The sequence below is a fragment of the Protopterus annectens genome, chromosome 12.part0 (assembly GCF_019279795.1).
Source record: "Protopterus annectens isolate FY-2018-M chromosome 12.part0, PAN1.0, whole genome shotgun sequence".
NCBI lineage: Eukaryota > Metazoa > Chordata > Ceratodontiformes > Protopteridae > Protopterus > Protopterus annectens.
Genome location: NC_056746.1, coordinates 788,655,031 through 788,674,067, shown reverse-complemented (window position 1 = coordinate 788,674,067; position 19,037 = coordinate 788,655,031). Strand labels below are relative to the sequence as shown.

The 19,037-nt window shown below is 42.6% G+C and overlaps 1 protein-coding gene across 5 annotated transcripts in view; it reads right to left on the bottom strand.

Annotated features, from left to right (window-relative positions):
- Window positions 1–19,037, bottom strand: part of ACSL1 (acyl-CoA synthetase long chain family member 1) — a 1,450,848-nt gene that overhangs the window by 818,164 nt on the left and 613,647 nt on the right. For all 5 annotated transcript variants that reach the window (XM_044089832.1, XM_044089833.1, XM_044089830.1 and 2 more), the window contains one exon: window positions 18,276–18,410. In XM_044089832.1, coding sequence (XP_043945767.1) covers window positions 18,276–18,410 — 135 coding nt within the window. The remainder of the gene's footprint in view (window positions 1–18,275; window positions 18,411–19,037) is intronic.

The following is a 19,037-nucleotide window of genomic DNA, read 5'->3' as shown; positions in this document are numbered from 1 at the left end:
TCAGCATATGTTACTGTAGCAGACATCAACAATGAGGGCCCGCTGCTACTTCTGGAAATCACTGACTAGGTCCAACAAAAGTATGTGCAAAGAGGTCAGTCACCCCCCCCCCCAGAAGTGAGTACCCATAGTTTGCATGAGCTCCTCTTTATACACACATCCACAATGGCAATCCTGTGCAGGAACATGCAGTCAGTGCAGATTTAAAGAAAGGTCTAAGTAGTCCACTACAAAGCCAGAGGGTCTTTATCAATTCCCCCTTCAACAAAGACTCAAGAAAGGCTGAAAGCTTTCCCACTGTTATGAGCCACTAGGGAGGACTAAAATCTGAATAGGGAAGTTAACAACTGAATAGTTTAAGCCCTAACAGCAGACACCACCACATGCCCACACCATCCAATGCTTTGGACTCATCAGTTAGTTAGATGCTGCAGTTTCTATGCCCTAAATTAGCCTGAGAACACCATGTAGGAATCTGCTGAAGGATGCCAGGTCAGGATTCCACTTCCACTCAGCTGAGGATTTGCACAGGCCAAGGCACTCCCTTCCTCTGAAAATGAAAGACTACCTTGGTTGGGTCCATTTTTGCATAAATGGCATCCTTGATAAAAGGTTCTATTGGGAAATACTTTTTCAGGGATTTCTTGAGGCATGTATGGTGGCACAGACCAATCCATGGCAGACTTCAGCAGATTCAAGCTTTCCAATAAAAATGTGCTACAAGGCAAGCAGCTGTATGTAGGTGAGATTGTATCATACATTACTCTCTCAAGAGACAAAGGCCTGCATACCAACAAACTTTTCCCAGGATCCACTGCCCACCACCCCAGCTCTTGACTGGGCCTGCTTGAGCGCCACCCCAGCTCTTGACTAGGCGCTGGGCCCACTTGAGCACAGCAGGCTATAGAAGGTGCAGTACAAAAAAAAATTAATGGAAAATATCTACAATACCTTTAAAACTGAACTGACCTATCTGTTCTCTCTTTTTTTAAAAGATACTAGCAAAGAAAAAAAAAATATTAAAAACACGCACACACAAGCCTGTCAAAAGTATCAGGAGCAGGAGCAAAATTCATATCTAAAGAAAGTCAGTGAATGAAACCAGAACTATATTCTCTGTGCCTTAAATTCTTTAAATTATATGTAATGCCTTCAAGTTCAGTGACAAGATGAGTAAAAGCACAAGCAGTGCACAGGAAAATTTTAGTGCCAAATGAGCACAAATGAGAAAGGCTACACTATGTAACTGTCATCTATTAAGGCAAACTCTCTTCTTTGTGGAAGCTTAAAGCCCAGTATTTTTTTAAACACCATTATAAAATTAACACACAGGCAAATAAACATTAATATAAAAGAAAAAAAAACTGTATTAGGGTTTCGCATACTGCCCGGACATTGGGCCAACCTTGGCAGGGGATCCTTATTGTAATGAATACTGCAACAGTGAAACTGAAGGACATCAAATCCTATTAATACATTTCCAGTTGCACACATACATTACATATTTTTTTATAATCATCAATCCAACATTACATAAATTGCTCAATTCCTGCCTTCCCATAAACCCCACTCCTCCAAAACATTATTCTGCATGTATTGTTCCCACAAATTCCACTTATTTCTATGCAATTTGCTCCTTCTCTTTCCTAAAGATTCCACTTCCAATTCTTTTCTCTGTTACACTATTCAATACTTCAAACACAGTTGGTATACACCGATTTACATTTTCCTAGTAACTGCTTTTTGCAGTCACCAGAATTAAACTTAACAAGGCCTTAATGTGTCTTGGAAATTCATTTCCTGCGCACTAGCTTAATAATCATTTCCTTAGTTACATCCGTTTGCTTCACCCAATACTCCTGACAGAGTACTCTAATTTTTTTTTTAATTCTGCCAACAAACTGCACTCCCAAAACATATGTTCCCAGTTACCTCTTTCTTCCCCATCACATCTCCAACATTTGCCATCCACCTGAGGAAAGATTCTTTGCAGTCTGGTTGGGATATTAAAAATACCTATGCAAACAGTTCCAAACTAAAATCTTAAACCTGCTAGACTTTGTTGTGAAATTTAGAGCCAAACATATGTCCTCCTACTGTTTCCTTTTAAACTGCTCATCCAGTATCTCTTCCCAATCTTTTCTAACCTCCTTTGATTCTTAGTTATTGTGCAATACTTTATATGCACTAATAATCCCTTTATAACAGCAGCTTCTGCTCTAGAGTCAACTAAAAACTCTTCCCAAGCAGGTATTTTACATAAGATTCCACATATCTCCCTCTCTTTGCCTATACTCTGATACCAATCCCTGGTAGGAAGGCAATTTCTAGCCTGCAGTCCCAAATGTCTTCTTAGCTGACTCATCACATCGTGTTACCACTTCTTAACTAAGTATTTGCTCCCCAACACCTTGGCTCCTTTGCCAGTTTTTTTCCAATAAATTCCAGCCCCCTCTTGCCTACTTGGAGTCAGGTCTATTGACAAATTCTCCTTTCTCGTGTTGGCTTAATTCTTAAAATACTTTCTGCTGCTTTATGAATATAATATTGTATAGGGCTGTTAATCTCTTTAGGGATCTGCATCCAAAATCCCACACACTCCTTATTTCTTGAATCCCACCCCCACTTTTTCATCCTTTTCCACTTTGAATTACAGCTTTCTGCTTGTGTTATGTATATGTGCCTTAACTATACAACAATAAAATACCCCTTCAGATCAGGTAATCCTAAACCACATTAATCTATTGGAAGGATCAACTTATCACACATAACCCTTGCAGTCTTTTCCTCCTAGATAAATTCCTTCAACTCTATTACAGTCTACAACTTCTCCTTTGGCTGATAAAAATATGTGTCTTGTATCTTAGTCTCTCTCTCTCTCTGTGTATATATATATATATATATATATATATATATATATATATATATATATATATACACATCTATATATATCTATATCTAATCGATATATATATATATATAAACAAGAGCTTTTAGTTTCTCATTTTTTGTATTATCTTTTGCTTAGTCTCTTCCTACATAACCTTAGCTCCCACAACAGAAACCTTTTTAACCTATGCTCCTATGTACTTAATTTTACTGTGTCCCCATAAATGAGTACTGAACTAATTCATGTGAGGGCACATGATGTACAGCTATAGACTTTGTTTTACCTTCATTAATTTTATATCCAAAAGTGACCTGAAACACTCTCAAGATATTCTACAACACAAAGATCTCCTTTTCTGGATTTAATGGGCACAAAATACTGTCTGCAAGTAAAGCCAACTTTGATTACCATGCCAATTGTATCCTAGAATTTGAGTCTCTTATTTTCTTTGCCAATAGCTATAAATATAAACCAAATAAAGGGGAAAGAGGACATTGTTGCCTAGTTCCTCTGTTCAGACACAACTTAGAGAGAAACCCATCCCATTTTAATTCTTGCCTCTGATCCTTAACATACCCTCCCTATTTAACCTTACCACATCAGGGAATGTAAATGTGTCCCTTGCTCTACTCATAATCCCAGCCTACTCTGTTGAATGATTTCACTGCATCAATTGACAAACAGCACTATTTTCTTACATTCTGCTTCCCTCTGGATCATCATTCCCAATAATGGTGTCAAACATTTACCTCCCTTCCATAAAACCACACTGATCCCTATCAACTTTGGCAACACTTTTGCATTTTATAACTAGCATAGACACTTTGTAATCATAGTTTAAAAGGGATATAGGTCTATATAAATCTGGGTGTGATGGGTCTATCATCTTCAGGTATTACAGTCACCACCATTCTTCTTCAGGTATTACAGTAACCACCATTCTTCCAAGATGCTGGTGATGGCTCTCCTTTTAAACTACTGTTTAACAAAACCTTTTAAATCTTTATCACTTTCTTCCCTCCTAAGTGCAATAGGAATACCATCTGTCCTTGGAAACTAACACGGACTGATTATAAATCACCATTTTTCTCATCTCCTATCTTAACTGTTAATTGTTGATTCTCATCTAACTCTAACATTGGCATACTCTTTCTTGGTTTACACACTTCTCTGCTTTTTACAAATTTTCATATTATTTCTGAAACAGTTCTAATACCTCTATAAGATCTCAGGTCATTTTTCTTGTTATAGGCTCCCTAAATTTGGTGACAACCTTTTCTACCTTCTGTTGTCTAAATCACTGTGCTAAACATTTTTGTGCTTTAAGTTATGTACTCACCATAAAGGTCACGGGCAAAGAACCGTTAAGTTTGGAAGGGCCATTGAACACTGACTGTAATCAAGGTGATTTGGTTAAGGGAGGGACACTGACAACACCCACGACTCCCTTGACCAGTTTACAAGATGTTTCCAATGAGAGGATAGAATCCATGCCTGCTTCAGGGGGCATGGGAGCGCGCCCTAAAAGTGCAATCAGGACAGAATTATTTTTTGGGTATGTTGCCCATGAATGTCAAGAGGAAGGGTCCGTGGTAGCGGTCGCGGAGCGATGACAGGGACTCGACGAACAAAAGGAGGACTTTGAATTGACTTCATGTTGTTTTATTCATGGTATTATATTTAATTTATCTAAGTATATACTAAGTGCTGCTGAAATATATGTTTTGAATAGGGGAATGAAATTTGTACCAAGTAAACCTTGCATGTATAGTGATATAGTGTTGGATTTAATGATGTATTGCCGTAAGGTAATGTTGAATAAGATTTATGGAGGGGCACAGGGCTCTAGTATGGGCCTACGAAAACCAAGTAGTTATATTCCCCCATTTTTACCAGCACTGAATTTATTCATCAATAAATGTGAGAGTGATTTGATTAAGCTTTTGCAAGAGAAAGGGAAAAATTGTTTTTCTAATTTAACTAATGAGCAAAGACAGGCCTTAGAGAAACTTAGTAAAAATCAAGATTTGACGATAAGGATGGCAGACAAAGGAGGGGGTGTAGTGGTCTTGGACACTGACTGGTATAATAGGAAGATATCAGGATTGTTATCAGAAAGAGAGGTTTATTATATGTTGAATCCAGTAGAAGTTAAGAACATTATAAGTAAGGTACATGCACGTATAGAATGGCTATTTGCCAATATGTACATAACACAGGACCTTAAAGATTTCTTTCATGTAGATAAACCAGTTATTCCAGTGTTCAAGGCTCTACCCAAAGTACATAAGTCACTGATAGACCCACCCCTTAGACCTATAGTGTCGGGTAGGGGTTGGGTCACTGAAAATTTATCTATATGGCTGGAATGTACACTCAGACCTTATGTTGATCTCATGGATAATGTCTTGAAGGACACTGCACACTTCCTGAAAATTCTGGGTGAGATGAACAGGGAAGGTGGTCAGGAAGGGATCATGTTAGTAAGTTTAGATGTACATAGTCTATTCACAGTGATAGGTAATGAGTATGGTATAGTGGCCTGTGTAGGGATTTTGAAGGACATGGGTGTGGTAGAGAGAGAACTCTTTCTCATAGAGGAATCACTGAAATTGATTCTGGAGAACAATGTTTTTTTGAGCAATGGCACAATGTATAGGCAAGCACAGGGGGTAGCTATGGGAACCCCCTGTGCTAATTCCTATGCTAATTTAGTTCTCTCCTATTGGGAAAAGCAACATGTTTTAAACAACAATGACTGGAATCAATACATAGGGGTTTACCTACGATTTGTGGATGACATCTTTATTGCTTGGAAGGGAGGTGAACAGAGGCTGACTTCCTTTGTGGAATTTTTACATTCCACTACTTCTTTCCTGAGATTTGATGTGAAGAGCTCACATGTGGCCCTGGACTTTTTGGATGTTACTATTGAACTTACAACTGAAGGTTTTAGTTCCAAACTATTCAGAAAAGAGAGTTGGAAGAATTCCCTGCTCTATTTTGATAGTATGCATCCTAGGTTCACTTTTTCCAACATAGTGGAAGGGCAGGTGGGTAGGATATCCAGGCTCAGTTTGATGGATGACCAATTTGAGAAGGAGGCAGTGAATTTGAAGGAATGTTTTCAGGATGGGGGATATAGACGTGACTTAGTGGAAGCAGCAGCTACAAGAGGCAGTGAGAACAGGAAAGGGAAATACAAGCCATGGCTTAATATAGACACAAGGTCAGTAAGTAATGATAGTAGTCAGAATGGCTATCAGAATAAAGACAGGAATAAGGATACCAAACCTAGAGTGATGTTGACCTATGGTAGTAACATTCAAGGGGTATGTGACATCATTAAGAGGAATTGGAATATCATTACAAGTGATAGGAACTTGAATGATATAGTAGGAGATGTTCCGCAGTTCAGTTATAAGAGGAACAAGAATCGGAAGGACATACTCTGTCGTGATAGGGGCAATAATGATGTCACATGCCTACCTAGGTCCTTGGGTACTGTGCCATGTGGTAGTTGTAAGGCCTGTGACTATATAAATAGGGAGACAGTTTTTATACACCCGTCTACAGGGAAGAGTTTTATATTTAAGGGGAAAGCTACTTGTTCATAGGTTCATACTAGGCTATCTGCCCAAGGGCATTTATAAGCCTAGCCCATAGTTATGTGGCTTTCGCCACCCCTTTAGTTTGAATAAAAACTATGCCTATCATTTTGCTGTGCCTCTGTCAAGCAGTGACACTGAAGTAATCCCTGGGGTATATCTGCGATCTCCCATCCATTGGTCAAGATTCCTCTTGAACAAGGCCAGAGAGGTGCTCTGCCTCCCATGTACCGGGATTTTGTTCCACAGCATAGGGAGTCTCTGGGTGATGAATCTGTCCCTCCAGCATGTTCTATTTATAACCGTGTCAAGGTTTAAGTCTCCTGCCCTTGTGGTTCTGAGGGATCTAGATTTTTTGAGGTGAAGCATATTCATCAAATCTGGGTTTGACATGGCCTTATATGTCAGGCACAGGTCACCTCTGAGCAAGTGGTATGAGACTGAATAGAGCTGGAGTTCTTTCAGTCGGGCAGCATAACACATTTTTGAGACCCTTTATCCTTTTGGTGAGGAACTTTTGGGGTCTTTCAAGCTGCAGCAGGTGTCTGGTCAGATACATTCGAGCGGGCATTGTACTCAATCATAGGTCTAATGAGTGATGAGTACAGGGGGATGATGACCTCCCTTGATCTAGATGTAAATCCCTTCATGATCAGGTGGGCGATATAGAAGGTTTTCCTAACTACTTTAGCAACATGAGTGTCAAGCGAAGGCTACTGTCAACCTGGGTCCCCAGATCCTGATGACTTTTCTGTGCTCAGTGGATTGCCACCTATATGGTAGCTAGGGGTAACCCTGTTTTTCCCGAAGGGTATGACTATGCATTTTTTGGCGTTTAACTTCAGGCCATGGCTCTGGCACCAGTTATCCGTTTCTGTGAGGCCCTTCTGGAGGATATCTGTGTCAGATGTGTTTTCGACTATGGCCCAGTTTGCAGTCATCTGCAAACTTTGTCAGCCATAACCCTCCTGTGTTTGCTTGTACTTCAGAAAAGTAGATGCCGAACAAGAGTGGACCCAGGACTGAACCCTGTGGGACACCACTTGTGACAGGCTTTGAGTCTGACATGGCTCCAGCAACTCTGACCCTGTGGGTTCTGTCAGCCAGTTTGCAACCCATCTTGTGATGTATGGGTTTACATTCAAGCTGATGAGTTTTTCGATGATACCTGAGTGGGGTATTGTGTGAAGGCCTTTGCCAGGTCGAGGTAGGCTGTATGGACTGCCTTTCCCTCATCAATGGCCTTGGTGACTGTCTCGAAAAGTCAACCAAGTTTAAGAGGCAGGATCTGCCTTTGACAAAGCCAAACTGGGTTGGATCCAAAGTCTGCAAGTTCCTATGTCTTTATTTATGAGTTCCATTATGATCCTCTCCATGGCTTTGCAGATAAGGCTTGTCAAGCTAATGGGCGGTAATTTCAGGGTCTGTGGAGGCACCGCCCTTATGAAGTGGGACCACAGTCGCCGCGCCACTCCTTGGGTACGTATCCTGAGATGAGGCTAAGATTAAACAGCTGTCCTAACTGTGGGTTTAATTCCTCGTTGAGTTCGTGAAGCACACAGCCGGGGACACCATCCGGTCCCATGGATGCTGTGTTTTTGCCTTAGTGAGGCAGTTCTCACCTGGGCGTTGGAGATGTTTGGGGGCTACAATCCTCTGGAATAGATATCTCTCCTTTTGGGGGAGGGAAGTTTGCACTGAACCTGTCAGCCAGTATGTTGGCAATGTGTGTAGGTTCAGTAATTTTCACATCATTTTGAACTAATTCTGAGCATATCTGGGAGTTTCCTCCTAGGTTTCTAACATAGCTAAAGAAGGCCTTATGATTGTCTTTAGAGTCCTTGGCGATTTTTCTCTCAAAATTTGCCTTGGATGATTTTATGAGAGCTCTTAGTTTTTTACTTATAATGATCAAAGGTGTCTTACCTTTCAAGGATTTTGCTCTATCTTGTAGTAGCTTCCTCCTTTTGTTTTAGAGCTTGTCTATGGCTGGGGTCCACCAGACTGGACGCTTGCCTTTGGTACAGAGAGTCTTAGTTTTGTTTGGGATTGCCTGATCCATGCAGTCCTGTAGGTGCTGGTAGAAGGCATTTGTAAGTGATTCAGCGGTTTGAGTAATGTTTACCACTGGCTCAGGGGCCTTAAAGGAGACCACACTAGTTTTTAGAAGTGTGAAATCGGCTTTTGAGAAGTTTTTCACTGTGGTCTTTTTTGTTTCAGGTGGGGGCGGAATGAGGACCTCCCGCAACATTAGTTTATGATCTGATCTCACCAGTGAGGGGTATACTTCCGGTGTTGAACATTTTGATCCCATGTTCGTGATGATGAGATCAAGTATGTTTTCTCCTCTTGTGGGGATGGTGACTAGTTGTTCCATGGCATTTGAGTTTATGAACTCCAGGAATCTTTGGGTTAGAGTGTTCGGGCTTGAGTAGTGTTCCCAGTCTATATTAGGGTAGTTGAAGACACCTAGTATGATGGTGTTTGGAGATACATTTATCCCCTCCAATGATTTCAGGAAGGCCATGTGAGGTTCCTGAGTTTGAGAGGGTGGCCTGTAACATGCTACAAATTGCAGAGCAGTCTTGCCTATGGTTAATTGCACCTGGATGGTCTCCGATGCATCGTGCATTGCCACCAACCTTGAGGTGTGGGTGTCCTTTATGAATATGGACACCCCCCCCCCTTCTTTCTTGGTGCTGTCCGGATTTTGGGGCCGGAACGCATGATATGAGGTGAAACCTGTTAGTGCTGGGGTGCTCTCAGGAGCCTTGAACCAGGTTTCTGTCACAGCACAGACATCGATGTTCTCCATATTGAGAAGGGCCTCGAGTGCGTGCATCTTGAGATTGAGACTTCTGGCACTGAGCAGCATTACCCTTAGTTTTTTACTTTTGGTGTTCTAGGGTGGTAGGTTTAGAATTTGAGCCTTACCTAAAAAAGGCACTATGGGGGTGGCAAGAGCCTTTGCCAATATCCGGAAGCCCAGGGGTGACAGGTGCAAGCCATCCCTTGCGAGCATGTCATCCCAGGCAGACAGACATTGGATCCCCTTTGAATGACACCAGAATTTAAGCCAATTATTAAAGCTGATCATCTTATCACTGTATTGTGGCATCATTCTAGGTGAAGGTAGGATACTGCTCAAGGTCAGGGTCATACCTGCCTGGGCTACATAATCAGAGAGCTCCTCGATGTCCCTTTTCATGTAGTCCAAGGAGGTACGTCTCAGGTCGTTGACACCAGCGTGGACAATGACTGAGTCGTACTTGTACCCGCTGTTGAGAGACCTGAGTGCTTGCGTTATGTGGCGGATTCTAGCGCCCGACAGGCAGCTTACTGTGACCTTCTCCTAACTCAGTCTGGTGAGCGGGACGTCAGTGTGTCTGACTATGGAATCACCAATGACAAGTGAGTCTGGCATTTTGTTTGGCCTTAAGGGCTGTGACTGTTTGACACTCTGACTGTGTGGTCTATGTGTTGCATGTGTTGGGTCGTGAGGTGGTAGTTGTTTGGGTGTCTGCTTTGGTGGCCTCTGCTGTTTTGGTAAATTTTTGATCAGAGCCTCCGAGTATGTCTTTGTGTGAGTATGTTTATGATTTGAAGTTGTGATGGTACCATGTGTGACTGGGTATGTATTGTGTGTGGTTACCTTCTCCTCCTGTCTGGTCTTGCCAGTCCTATGTTGAGAGAGCTCAGCCTCCAGTTTGGCCGTATAGTTGCATCTCTCGCATGTATTTGTGTTTTGTGGGAGAAGGAGAGGATTATCTGTGTACATGAGGCAATTGTAACATTGCCTCAATATTCCCAGGTTCACCAGTTGAGCTGGAGAGGACACTAGCAACTGATCCCTCGACATACTAGAAGTAGTAGATAAAGAGACTTTCAAAGGACTCCGGGGGAAGTGGGTTTTAGGCTGGTAGGGTACTATCTATAATAAGAGTGCTTTATCAAGGTGCAAGTACTGTAGGAGTAAGTGCTAGGCTTTACAGATAGAGAATAGTCTACTTGGGAATCAAGTAGAGATGAACTTTTCAGTTATAGGATATGCTGGTTAGATCAGCAGTACAGCTCAAGGAAGGTAGTTCTAAGGGAAAATTTGAAGAGTGGAATTTAGATGGCCCGAATAGTTTAACCTTGTTTAACCGCCGCTGCTCTTGTGTGCAACAGTGGCAACTCCACGTGTTTTATAGCAAGGGGCTGAAGGGAGCTAGGAATTGGCCCAAAACGACCAATGGACTACTAGTTTCTGGCTGAAACTTCACCAAATCGGACAAAAAGGCCGCTCAGTGCTTCCCACTCCCACTGGTAAGCAAAGAAACTTCCCTCCTTCCTAATAAGGCAATGGATCAGTAACAGGAACTAAAAACAAAAGTCCAGGGATCAGCAACTCTGAAACTCGACTACTCTAGTTCAGTAAGGCGGGAAAACAAGAGATTTTTTTGTTTTATTACAGAGACAAGGAAAAAAACAGACAGTAAATGCTATAAATGCTGTAAATCGGCTAGCGCACTTTAGTGTGTAGCCTACAGAAACAATTTGCAACAATTAGTAACTTAAAGTGCAATAAACAGTGTAAAATGCAGAAATCACTTAAAGTAGCACTAATGTGGTCTATATGGCAGGATGTACATTATGTCAAGGATATTATGTTGGCAAGACCAACAATATGCTAAAAGTTAGGATCCTGCAACATCTAGGCTCTATTAGGAATTGTGATGAGCACAATGCACTATACAATCATGTTAAGGATCACCCAACACATAACTTTAAATTTAGGGTGATTGCAAATGTATTTCTTAATAAGAGAGGTGGTGATATTAGGTTGAAAACAGAGGATATAGAATCAAAATGGATTTTAGATTTAACAGCCCATGTTAAACCTGGGCTGAATGATATGGTACCCCTGAAACCAACTCTTAAAAACAGGCGTGCTTTTTATTGAATACAGATTAACAGCAATGTGTGTTTTTAACTATTGAACTATTTGAATTAAGACAACCCACAGTAAAGGGCGGGCTTTTTCTGTGCAGTGATTGGTGTAAGCATCTTTTAAAAATGTAATGTTTGAAAGAGCACTTTGTCTGATGAAGGGCTTAGCCCGAAAGCGCTCACTTTGTTTTACCTTCAGTGTTTTAATAAATATCTATTGTGTTCGCACAGCAGCAGTTCCCAGTGACTTTCTTGTTTTGTTTATGTACTCACCATAACGTTCCATGTTTGTAGTCCATCTCGCCCTTCATTCTTACACATGGGTTCGGAGCTGATCCTCGGCTCCCGACTAGGCCTATTACAAAGCTCAAAGTCTTCTAGTTGGCTCGGGGCTAGGTAGGTATCCCATGGTGCACTAGTATAATCCCCAGATCTTGTTTGCTGCTAAACTATAGAAAGACAGAACAAAAACTATCCAGAAAAAATAAAAAACACCTGTTATGAAAAGTTTGTCTCCAGATCCTTGCAGGAAGGGGGTAGGAGGGTGGGTTCGTAAGAATGAAGGGCGAGACGGACTACAAACATGGAATGTTATGGTGAGTACATAACTTCTTTAATGTTCTGTAGTCTTATCTCGCCTTCATTCTTACACATGGGACAGCGTCCCTAGCACCTTATTCTTGGGTGGCTCACGGAAAAATACCGTGGAACCAAAGGAGGCTCTACCCCTAGAGGTCAAATCCAATTTGTAATGAGTAATAAAGGTGCGAGGGGTCACCCAGGTTGCTGCTGCACAAATATCAATTGGAACCCTGGCTTGAAAGGCTGCAGAAGTAGACTGGGATCTTGTAGAATGAGCCTTAATCTTGAATGGTAAAGGCTTTCCATCAGAAGAATAAATGTAGGATATACAACTGGAAATCCAATTCAAAAGGGTCACCTTAGAAACTGGGAGACCTAATCTGGAGTCGGAGAAGGATACAAACAATTGGTCTGACTTCCTAAATTCCTTGGTCTGGTGTAGATAGAACCATAATTGTCTATGAATGTCCAACTTATGAAATCTGTATTCTGCTGCATTGGAATGATTAGGAAAGAACACCGGAAGCTCTGTAGTTTGGTTCAAGTTATTATGAGATCATACCTTAGGGACAAAAGATGGATTTGTGCAGAGATATACTCTACCTTTGTGGAAAATCAAATAAGGTGGCTTGATGCCCAGGGGCCAATCATGAACAAGTGCTTGTAACTCTGATACTCGTCTAGCAGATGTGATGCCCACCAGAAACAAAGTCTTCCAAGGCATAAACTTCAATGAACACAAATGAGCAGGTTCAAAGGGTGGAGACGTTAATTTAGATAGGACGATGTTTAGATTCCCATGAAGCTACCGGTTCCTGAAAGGGAGGTCTCAGCAAAGTAGCACCTTTAAGGAAGGTTTTACACAATCTGTGTGACATCAGATTAGACTCGTATTGACCCAAATGAAAATTTGATATTGCTGCCAACTGAACCCTAATTGTGGCAGCAGCAGAACCCTGGTGAAAAAGTTCAGACAAGAATTATAAAACCACTGGAATGGATGCGGTGTAAGGGTCAACATTCCTTTCCTCAGCCCAGATAGAAAACCTTCTCCATTTGCTGATGTATAACTTTCTAGTGGAGAGTTTGTGAGATGATGCGAGAATGTGGGTCACAGCGGGTGAAAAATCATGAAGCCCGACTAGGGATGGAACTGGAGCAGCCAAGCTGTCAAACTGAGGGTGTGGAGGCTGGGATGAAGAAAGCCTGACAAGTGCGTCAAGAGATCTGGCACTGGGTCCAGAGTCCATGGATCATCTAGTAGATGAGGCCCGAGAAAGCAGAACCAAACCTGACGAGGCCAGTAAGGAGTGATGAGAATCAATCTGCTTCCCAACAGTTTCGCTTTCTGAATCACCTTGGATATGAGAGGAAAGGGCTGGAAGGCATAAAGGAGACCCAGGGGCCAATCGTGAACAAGTGCATCTCAATGTGACTCTCCCGGAGGGGGATAAGGGAAAAGTAGCTGCTGCATTTGGAGTTGGAGTTGATCAGACTGGCGAAAAGATCGCAGCAAGGCTGTGCCCATCTGCGGAAAATCTGTTCCGCTATTTCCTGCTTCAGAGACCACTCGTGAGGCATCAAGACTGCCCAGCTGAGTTTGTCGGCTATCATGCTGGTTGTCCCTGGGATGTGCATTGTCACTAGAAAGCTCTGGGAAGACATCGCCCATTTCCAAACACGAATAGCCTCTCGACAAAGGGGGTAAGATCTAGTTCCGCTTTGTTTGTTGAGATACCATACTACTGACAAGTTTGATTGTACTGCTGTCGCCCCAAGAGGAAGAAGGTCGTGGAGTGCTTGCAATGCCAGAAGCACCGCCCTCATCTCTAGAACACCGATATGCAGGTGAGCCTTGTGATCTTGCCATGTGCCTTGGACAATCGTGCCTAGATAATGCCCCCCCCCCCACACCTGTGAGGCATCTGTGGTCACAATAGCAATGAGTTGGGATGCCTGTCGTTAGTTGGATCCACCAAAAGAGGTCCTTTTTGCAGGACTCTGTAAAATGATGTGGTGGGATAGAGGCAGTTGTTGGAAGGACCACTGGGACGATAGGAGCCATTGCAGAATCCGCATGTGTAACCTGGCAAGAGGGACTAGCAATATGGGGGACGCCATGGTACCTAAGAGTTTCAGCACTGCCTTTGCCTTGACTTTCTGGAGGTGGAGTGGCCGAAGGACTTGTTGTATGAGGTTCTGCGTTCTTTCTGCTGGAAGACGAGCTAACATGGCGAGTGTGTCCATTTATGCACCTATAAAAGTCACAAATTGAGGGCGATAAGGCAGACTTTTCCCAATTTATAGTAATCCCCAACTGGGCACAAAGTTGGATAGTGGAATCTCTGGTTTGAAGAAGTAGATGCCTGGTGGAGGCGGTCAGGAGACAGTCATCCAGATACGGAAACACTTGGAATCCTAGACGTCTCAGGTGAGCTGTCACTACTGCCATACACTTGGTGAACATCCTGGGGGCTGTGGCAAGACCAAAGGGCAGAGCACGAAACTAGTAGTGACTGGCTCCCAGTCGGAAGCGTAGATGACTCCTCGACGCTCTGTCCGTTTTTATGTGGTAGTACGCACCTTGGAGGTCTATTGAGCACATCCAAGTGTCTTTCCCTAATAGAGGGAATATAGACTGCAGTGTCACCATCTGGAACTTGTCGTCCTTTACAGATTGGTTTAATTTGCTGAGGTCGAAAGATGGGCCTCCAGTCCTCTGTACGTTTTGGCACTAAAAAGAATCTGGAGTAAGTTCCGAATCCTACCTGGTCTCTCTGATGACTCTGTTTGCGAGCAACTTGTTCACTTCTACAGTTGCTTGATCCCTGTGATTGGATGGGACATCCAGGATCCTCCTGGGAATATGAGGTGGAAGAAAAAAGGGTACGGAATAACCTCTGGTGATAATTCTTTGTACCCATTTGTCTTAGGTGATGCTTAGCCAGGCTTCTGGATACAAAGAAATGAGACTCCCGACTGGCTCCAGAGAAGCACAGCGGGGCCCCCACATCAGGAGTGCTGATAGGGTCGGCCTTGAAATGAATCCCGGCCTCCCTGGTTTTGCGGCCTGCCCCCGCCTCTAGGGCGACGTCTACCATTTGCTCCTCCTCCGCTGCCTCTGAAGGAGGAGTCACCCTGTGCATCCGGGAAAAACCTCTGGGACTTCTTGAACCACATTTTACCACCTCTCTCACCTTTGGGATATGGTCTAGAGGGGACAGTAAAACGTACTCCCACAGCAGACAGCGTTTTCCCTTCTTGCTTGCACCTGGTGAGTGTGTCTTTTGCCTTCGGTCCAAACAAGGAAGAACAGTCAAAGGGGGCGTTGGTATATTTGAACGGCTCCACAAAATTACACAAGCGCATCCAGAGGTGCCTCCTAAGGGAAACTCCTGAACCTGCTGCCCTGCTCGCTCCATCGGCTGCATAAGAAATCAGCCTCATGGAGGAGTTAACAATGGAATTCAAGGTGGAAAACTGAGCAGACACCTTATCAGGGACTCCTTCAGTAGATGTACCTTGTAGAGTCTCTCCCAACTCCTTAAGGAGATCTCTCTGAAGCCATGTAAAATGTGTTAGCTAGTTCAGTGATCTGAGAGTGAATGCCGCTGATGAAAAGATGCACTTCCCATTATCTATCCATTGTTAGAGACTCCTTGTTTGGCGGATGGATAGATGAAGTCTCCACTAGTTACTTCTTAGTGGCCGCCACCACCACCATGGTATCTACATGAATGCCCTTGGATAAAAATTCCTTCTCCTTGGGGGTTGAAAAAAATTTATTGGGTCTCCTGGGGACTGGCTGAAGGTCGAGACCTGAAAGCCTTCAGGTACACCGACTGCTCATCAGAAGGAGTAAGAGTGTGTCAGCCGCACCTCTGTTTAAGGATCTCTAAGAGGTCTAACAAAGGAGACATCATCAGAGGATGACTTGGGGGACCCTTCTGACTCCTCGAGGTCTGTCTCGGAGGTAAGAGATTCATCCTGGGAGTCTACATGCTTCCTCTTACATGTCCTCTTCAGAGGAGGCTCTACAGAAGGATATTCTGGGGAGGTCTTGGAAGAGTGGTGGCCACCAGCCGGGGGCTCCTGAGGCTGTGGGTCTCTGCTGTCAAGAGAGGGAGTAGGTGCTGAGACGGAGGTCGGTGCCCAAGGGGGAAGAGTGTCGGTACCCCTGGGTGGAGCTGATGAATGGGACAGCACACTGCATCATCTTGAAGGCCGACCTCTCCGGCTCCAAGGAGACAGAGGAAGTCATCGGCTCCGAGACAGCTGTAAGGTCCGAGCTCACCCTAGCCGACGCACAGAGAGGGAGACGTGGAACCGAAGAGGTCCGGGTCCAAGTGTCCCTGTCGGGGCCAACTGGAGAGCTTCGGCTCCTAGACACCCAGGACAGCACCGAATGTGTCGGAGCGGAACTAGCCTAGCCCTTACCACACTAACAGTCACACGACCATGAGGACTAGGTCCTCCAACTCAAACGGGCCTAGCCCTGGGCAGAGAAGGAGAAAACTAGGCCCTCTAATTTAAACTGACCTAAAAAGAGAAGACTAAAGGTCAAAAACTATCAAATATATAGTACACACACACATACAAAGTATAAGCCAGAAAGGTCCAACTGTCTGAGAGGAACTTTACTCAAATTCAATGACGTAGAACCAAAAAGGTTGGAAATATCAAAGAACCCTTGTCAACTAAATATCCAACTAATATCTAGGCAGAAATAGTCTAATGCTAACTCACTAAGACTAATAAACACCGCACATTAAAGAACACTGTATACAGAAAGGTTAAATTGAGCACAAATGCACACCTTAACAGCAAGCACTAAATATTTATTCAACTAATGAACTACCAAACTTTCTATGCTAATAAGCACAGCAATTAACAACAAAGGGAAAAACGCTCGTTAAACAGAACAAACTGGCACACAGGATACCAAAGAGAACAACAAGGCCAATGGCCAACCAGTTCTCAACAATAATTAGCTAAAGTGAAGAAAGAAACACTTTAGCAATACAGAAAATACTCTAACGATTGTTAAACACTAGCAAAAGCCATATAACTTGAAAAGTTAAATTGTAATATAGAAAAAATAGCAAAATGTGTTAAAATTAGCCAAGGCCAAGAAGAAGCACATCTGAACTCATCAATGGGGCAAACGAGATCTGGAGATTATACTGGTGCACCATGGGATACCTACCTAGCCACGAGCCAACTAGAAGACTGAGCTTTGAAATAGGCAGAGTCGGAGCAGAGGATCGGTTCCAAACCCATGTGCAAGAATGAAGGCGTGATAGGACTACAGAACATCACTTGTTTAACAGGAATGTTTCTAAACTCATGCACATTATCCAATGACTCCATTATTTTCTCTTTAGTACTCTGCAGTTGGGCCTCTTTTTGTCCTGTGAGATTTTCCTTATTCTGCAATACTTTAACCCTTTGTCAGCCCTTTAAATAATTTCTACTACTTCGTAACCATATCAATCTTATTTATACCAGATTTTTAAACTCAATTTGCATTTTATCCTACTCACAAACTTAACTTCGGAAGAAATGTCCATCTTTCCTAGTAACTCTTAAATAATTTCGACTACACATTCCTCAAACTGCATCTGGTGAAAATTTTGTCCTGGCCCATCAGAACTGTGAATAAAACATACAGGCTCAAGATCCACAGCAAAAGTAGCTAGTGCTCAAGCTAGATCTCACTCAAGTGGCAATCCACAGCTGCCTCCTTCTCCCCCAAATAGGCAAGGCAGTACAGGCCACTGACTCATGCTCCCCAAACTTCAGGCACCCAAACTGCTAATCTAGTGAGGAAGTCTGGGTGGCAATCTGGGCCTCCTTTCTTTATGCCACAGAAGTGTCTGCCTTGAAGTAATGCATCAAAGTTTCTGATTGCACTATGAATTTATTAGTGCCGGATGCACTGCTAAGTTACTAGAAGTAATGCCTACATAATATAGCTGGATGAATTTTACCTAAAATAACTTGCAGAAAAAAAAAATCTTGTTCTGTAAACTGCATACAGTCAAATACAGCAACAGTATATTCTGAGTGCAAAATCAGGGCTGTTCTTGTGCCTCAAGTAAAATATGATGGTAGGCAAGAATCTAAAATTTAGAGCAGGCATGACAAAACAAAAGGTAGGACTGTGAGCCAAACATAGCTGGGGATGGTTATAAACCTACACACATTCTTAAACATTTCTGAAATACTTACGTTCCTTGAACAGAGGAAAAAAATGTATATACCTTGTCAAACATTCTGGTTAGAAGACGTGGTACTACAGGGAAAACAGTTGGCTGTAAAGCTTTTAGGTCATCCATAAGAAGTCTTATGTCACCTTGAAAAAATCCAATCCTTGCACCATGACAAAGAATCACAACCTGTTTAAAAAAAAAAAGAAAATCAGACCGTTTCCTGCCAGACATCTTTTCCTGTCTTCAAATGTATAAAGCAGAGGTGTCTGTGCCTGTGAACCGAAAATGTAATCAACAGTTTCTCCCTAAAACAAATATATGAAACATTCAGTATTCAGCTGAGATTTAACAGTTTTGAAATTTTCAAGTTATACAGTGCCAATCTTTCAACTAAAAATATGATCTATAGCCATTACTAAGCAATTCCGAAATCCCTCATGAAACATTTTTTTGCAAGTGCTGTTTTATATGGAAGTATGCTGATGCTAGTTTTGTGATTTCTTACTATTTACTGTCTTGCCCATTATGAATCTGGCTCTCAGACAGGAATGTCTTTTACGTGACTTAACACTGAAGTATGTAGTGATACCTCCTTAATGTACTGTAAGTGTTCTACTGGTTAATGTCCTAGTCACCATTATTTATTTTTTTTTTGGTGGGGGGGGGGCTACACAAAAGCAGCAAGTCACACTACCTTCTACACAGGTGGATTTGCACTATTAGGAAATCCTTATACGATATGTTACAAACAATGCAAATCATTAATACCAAAAACATACTGAAACATGTAGTTTATTGGGTTTATACTGAATA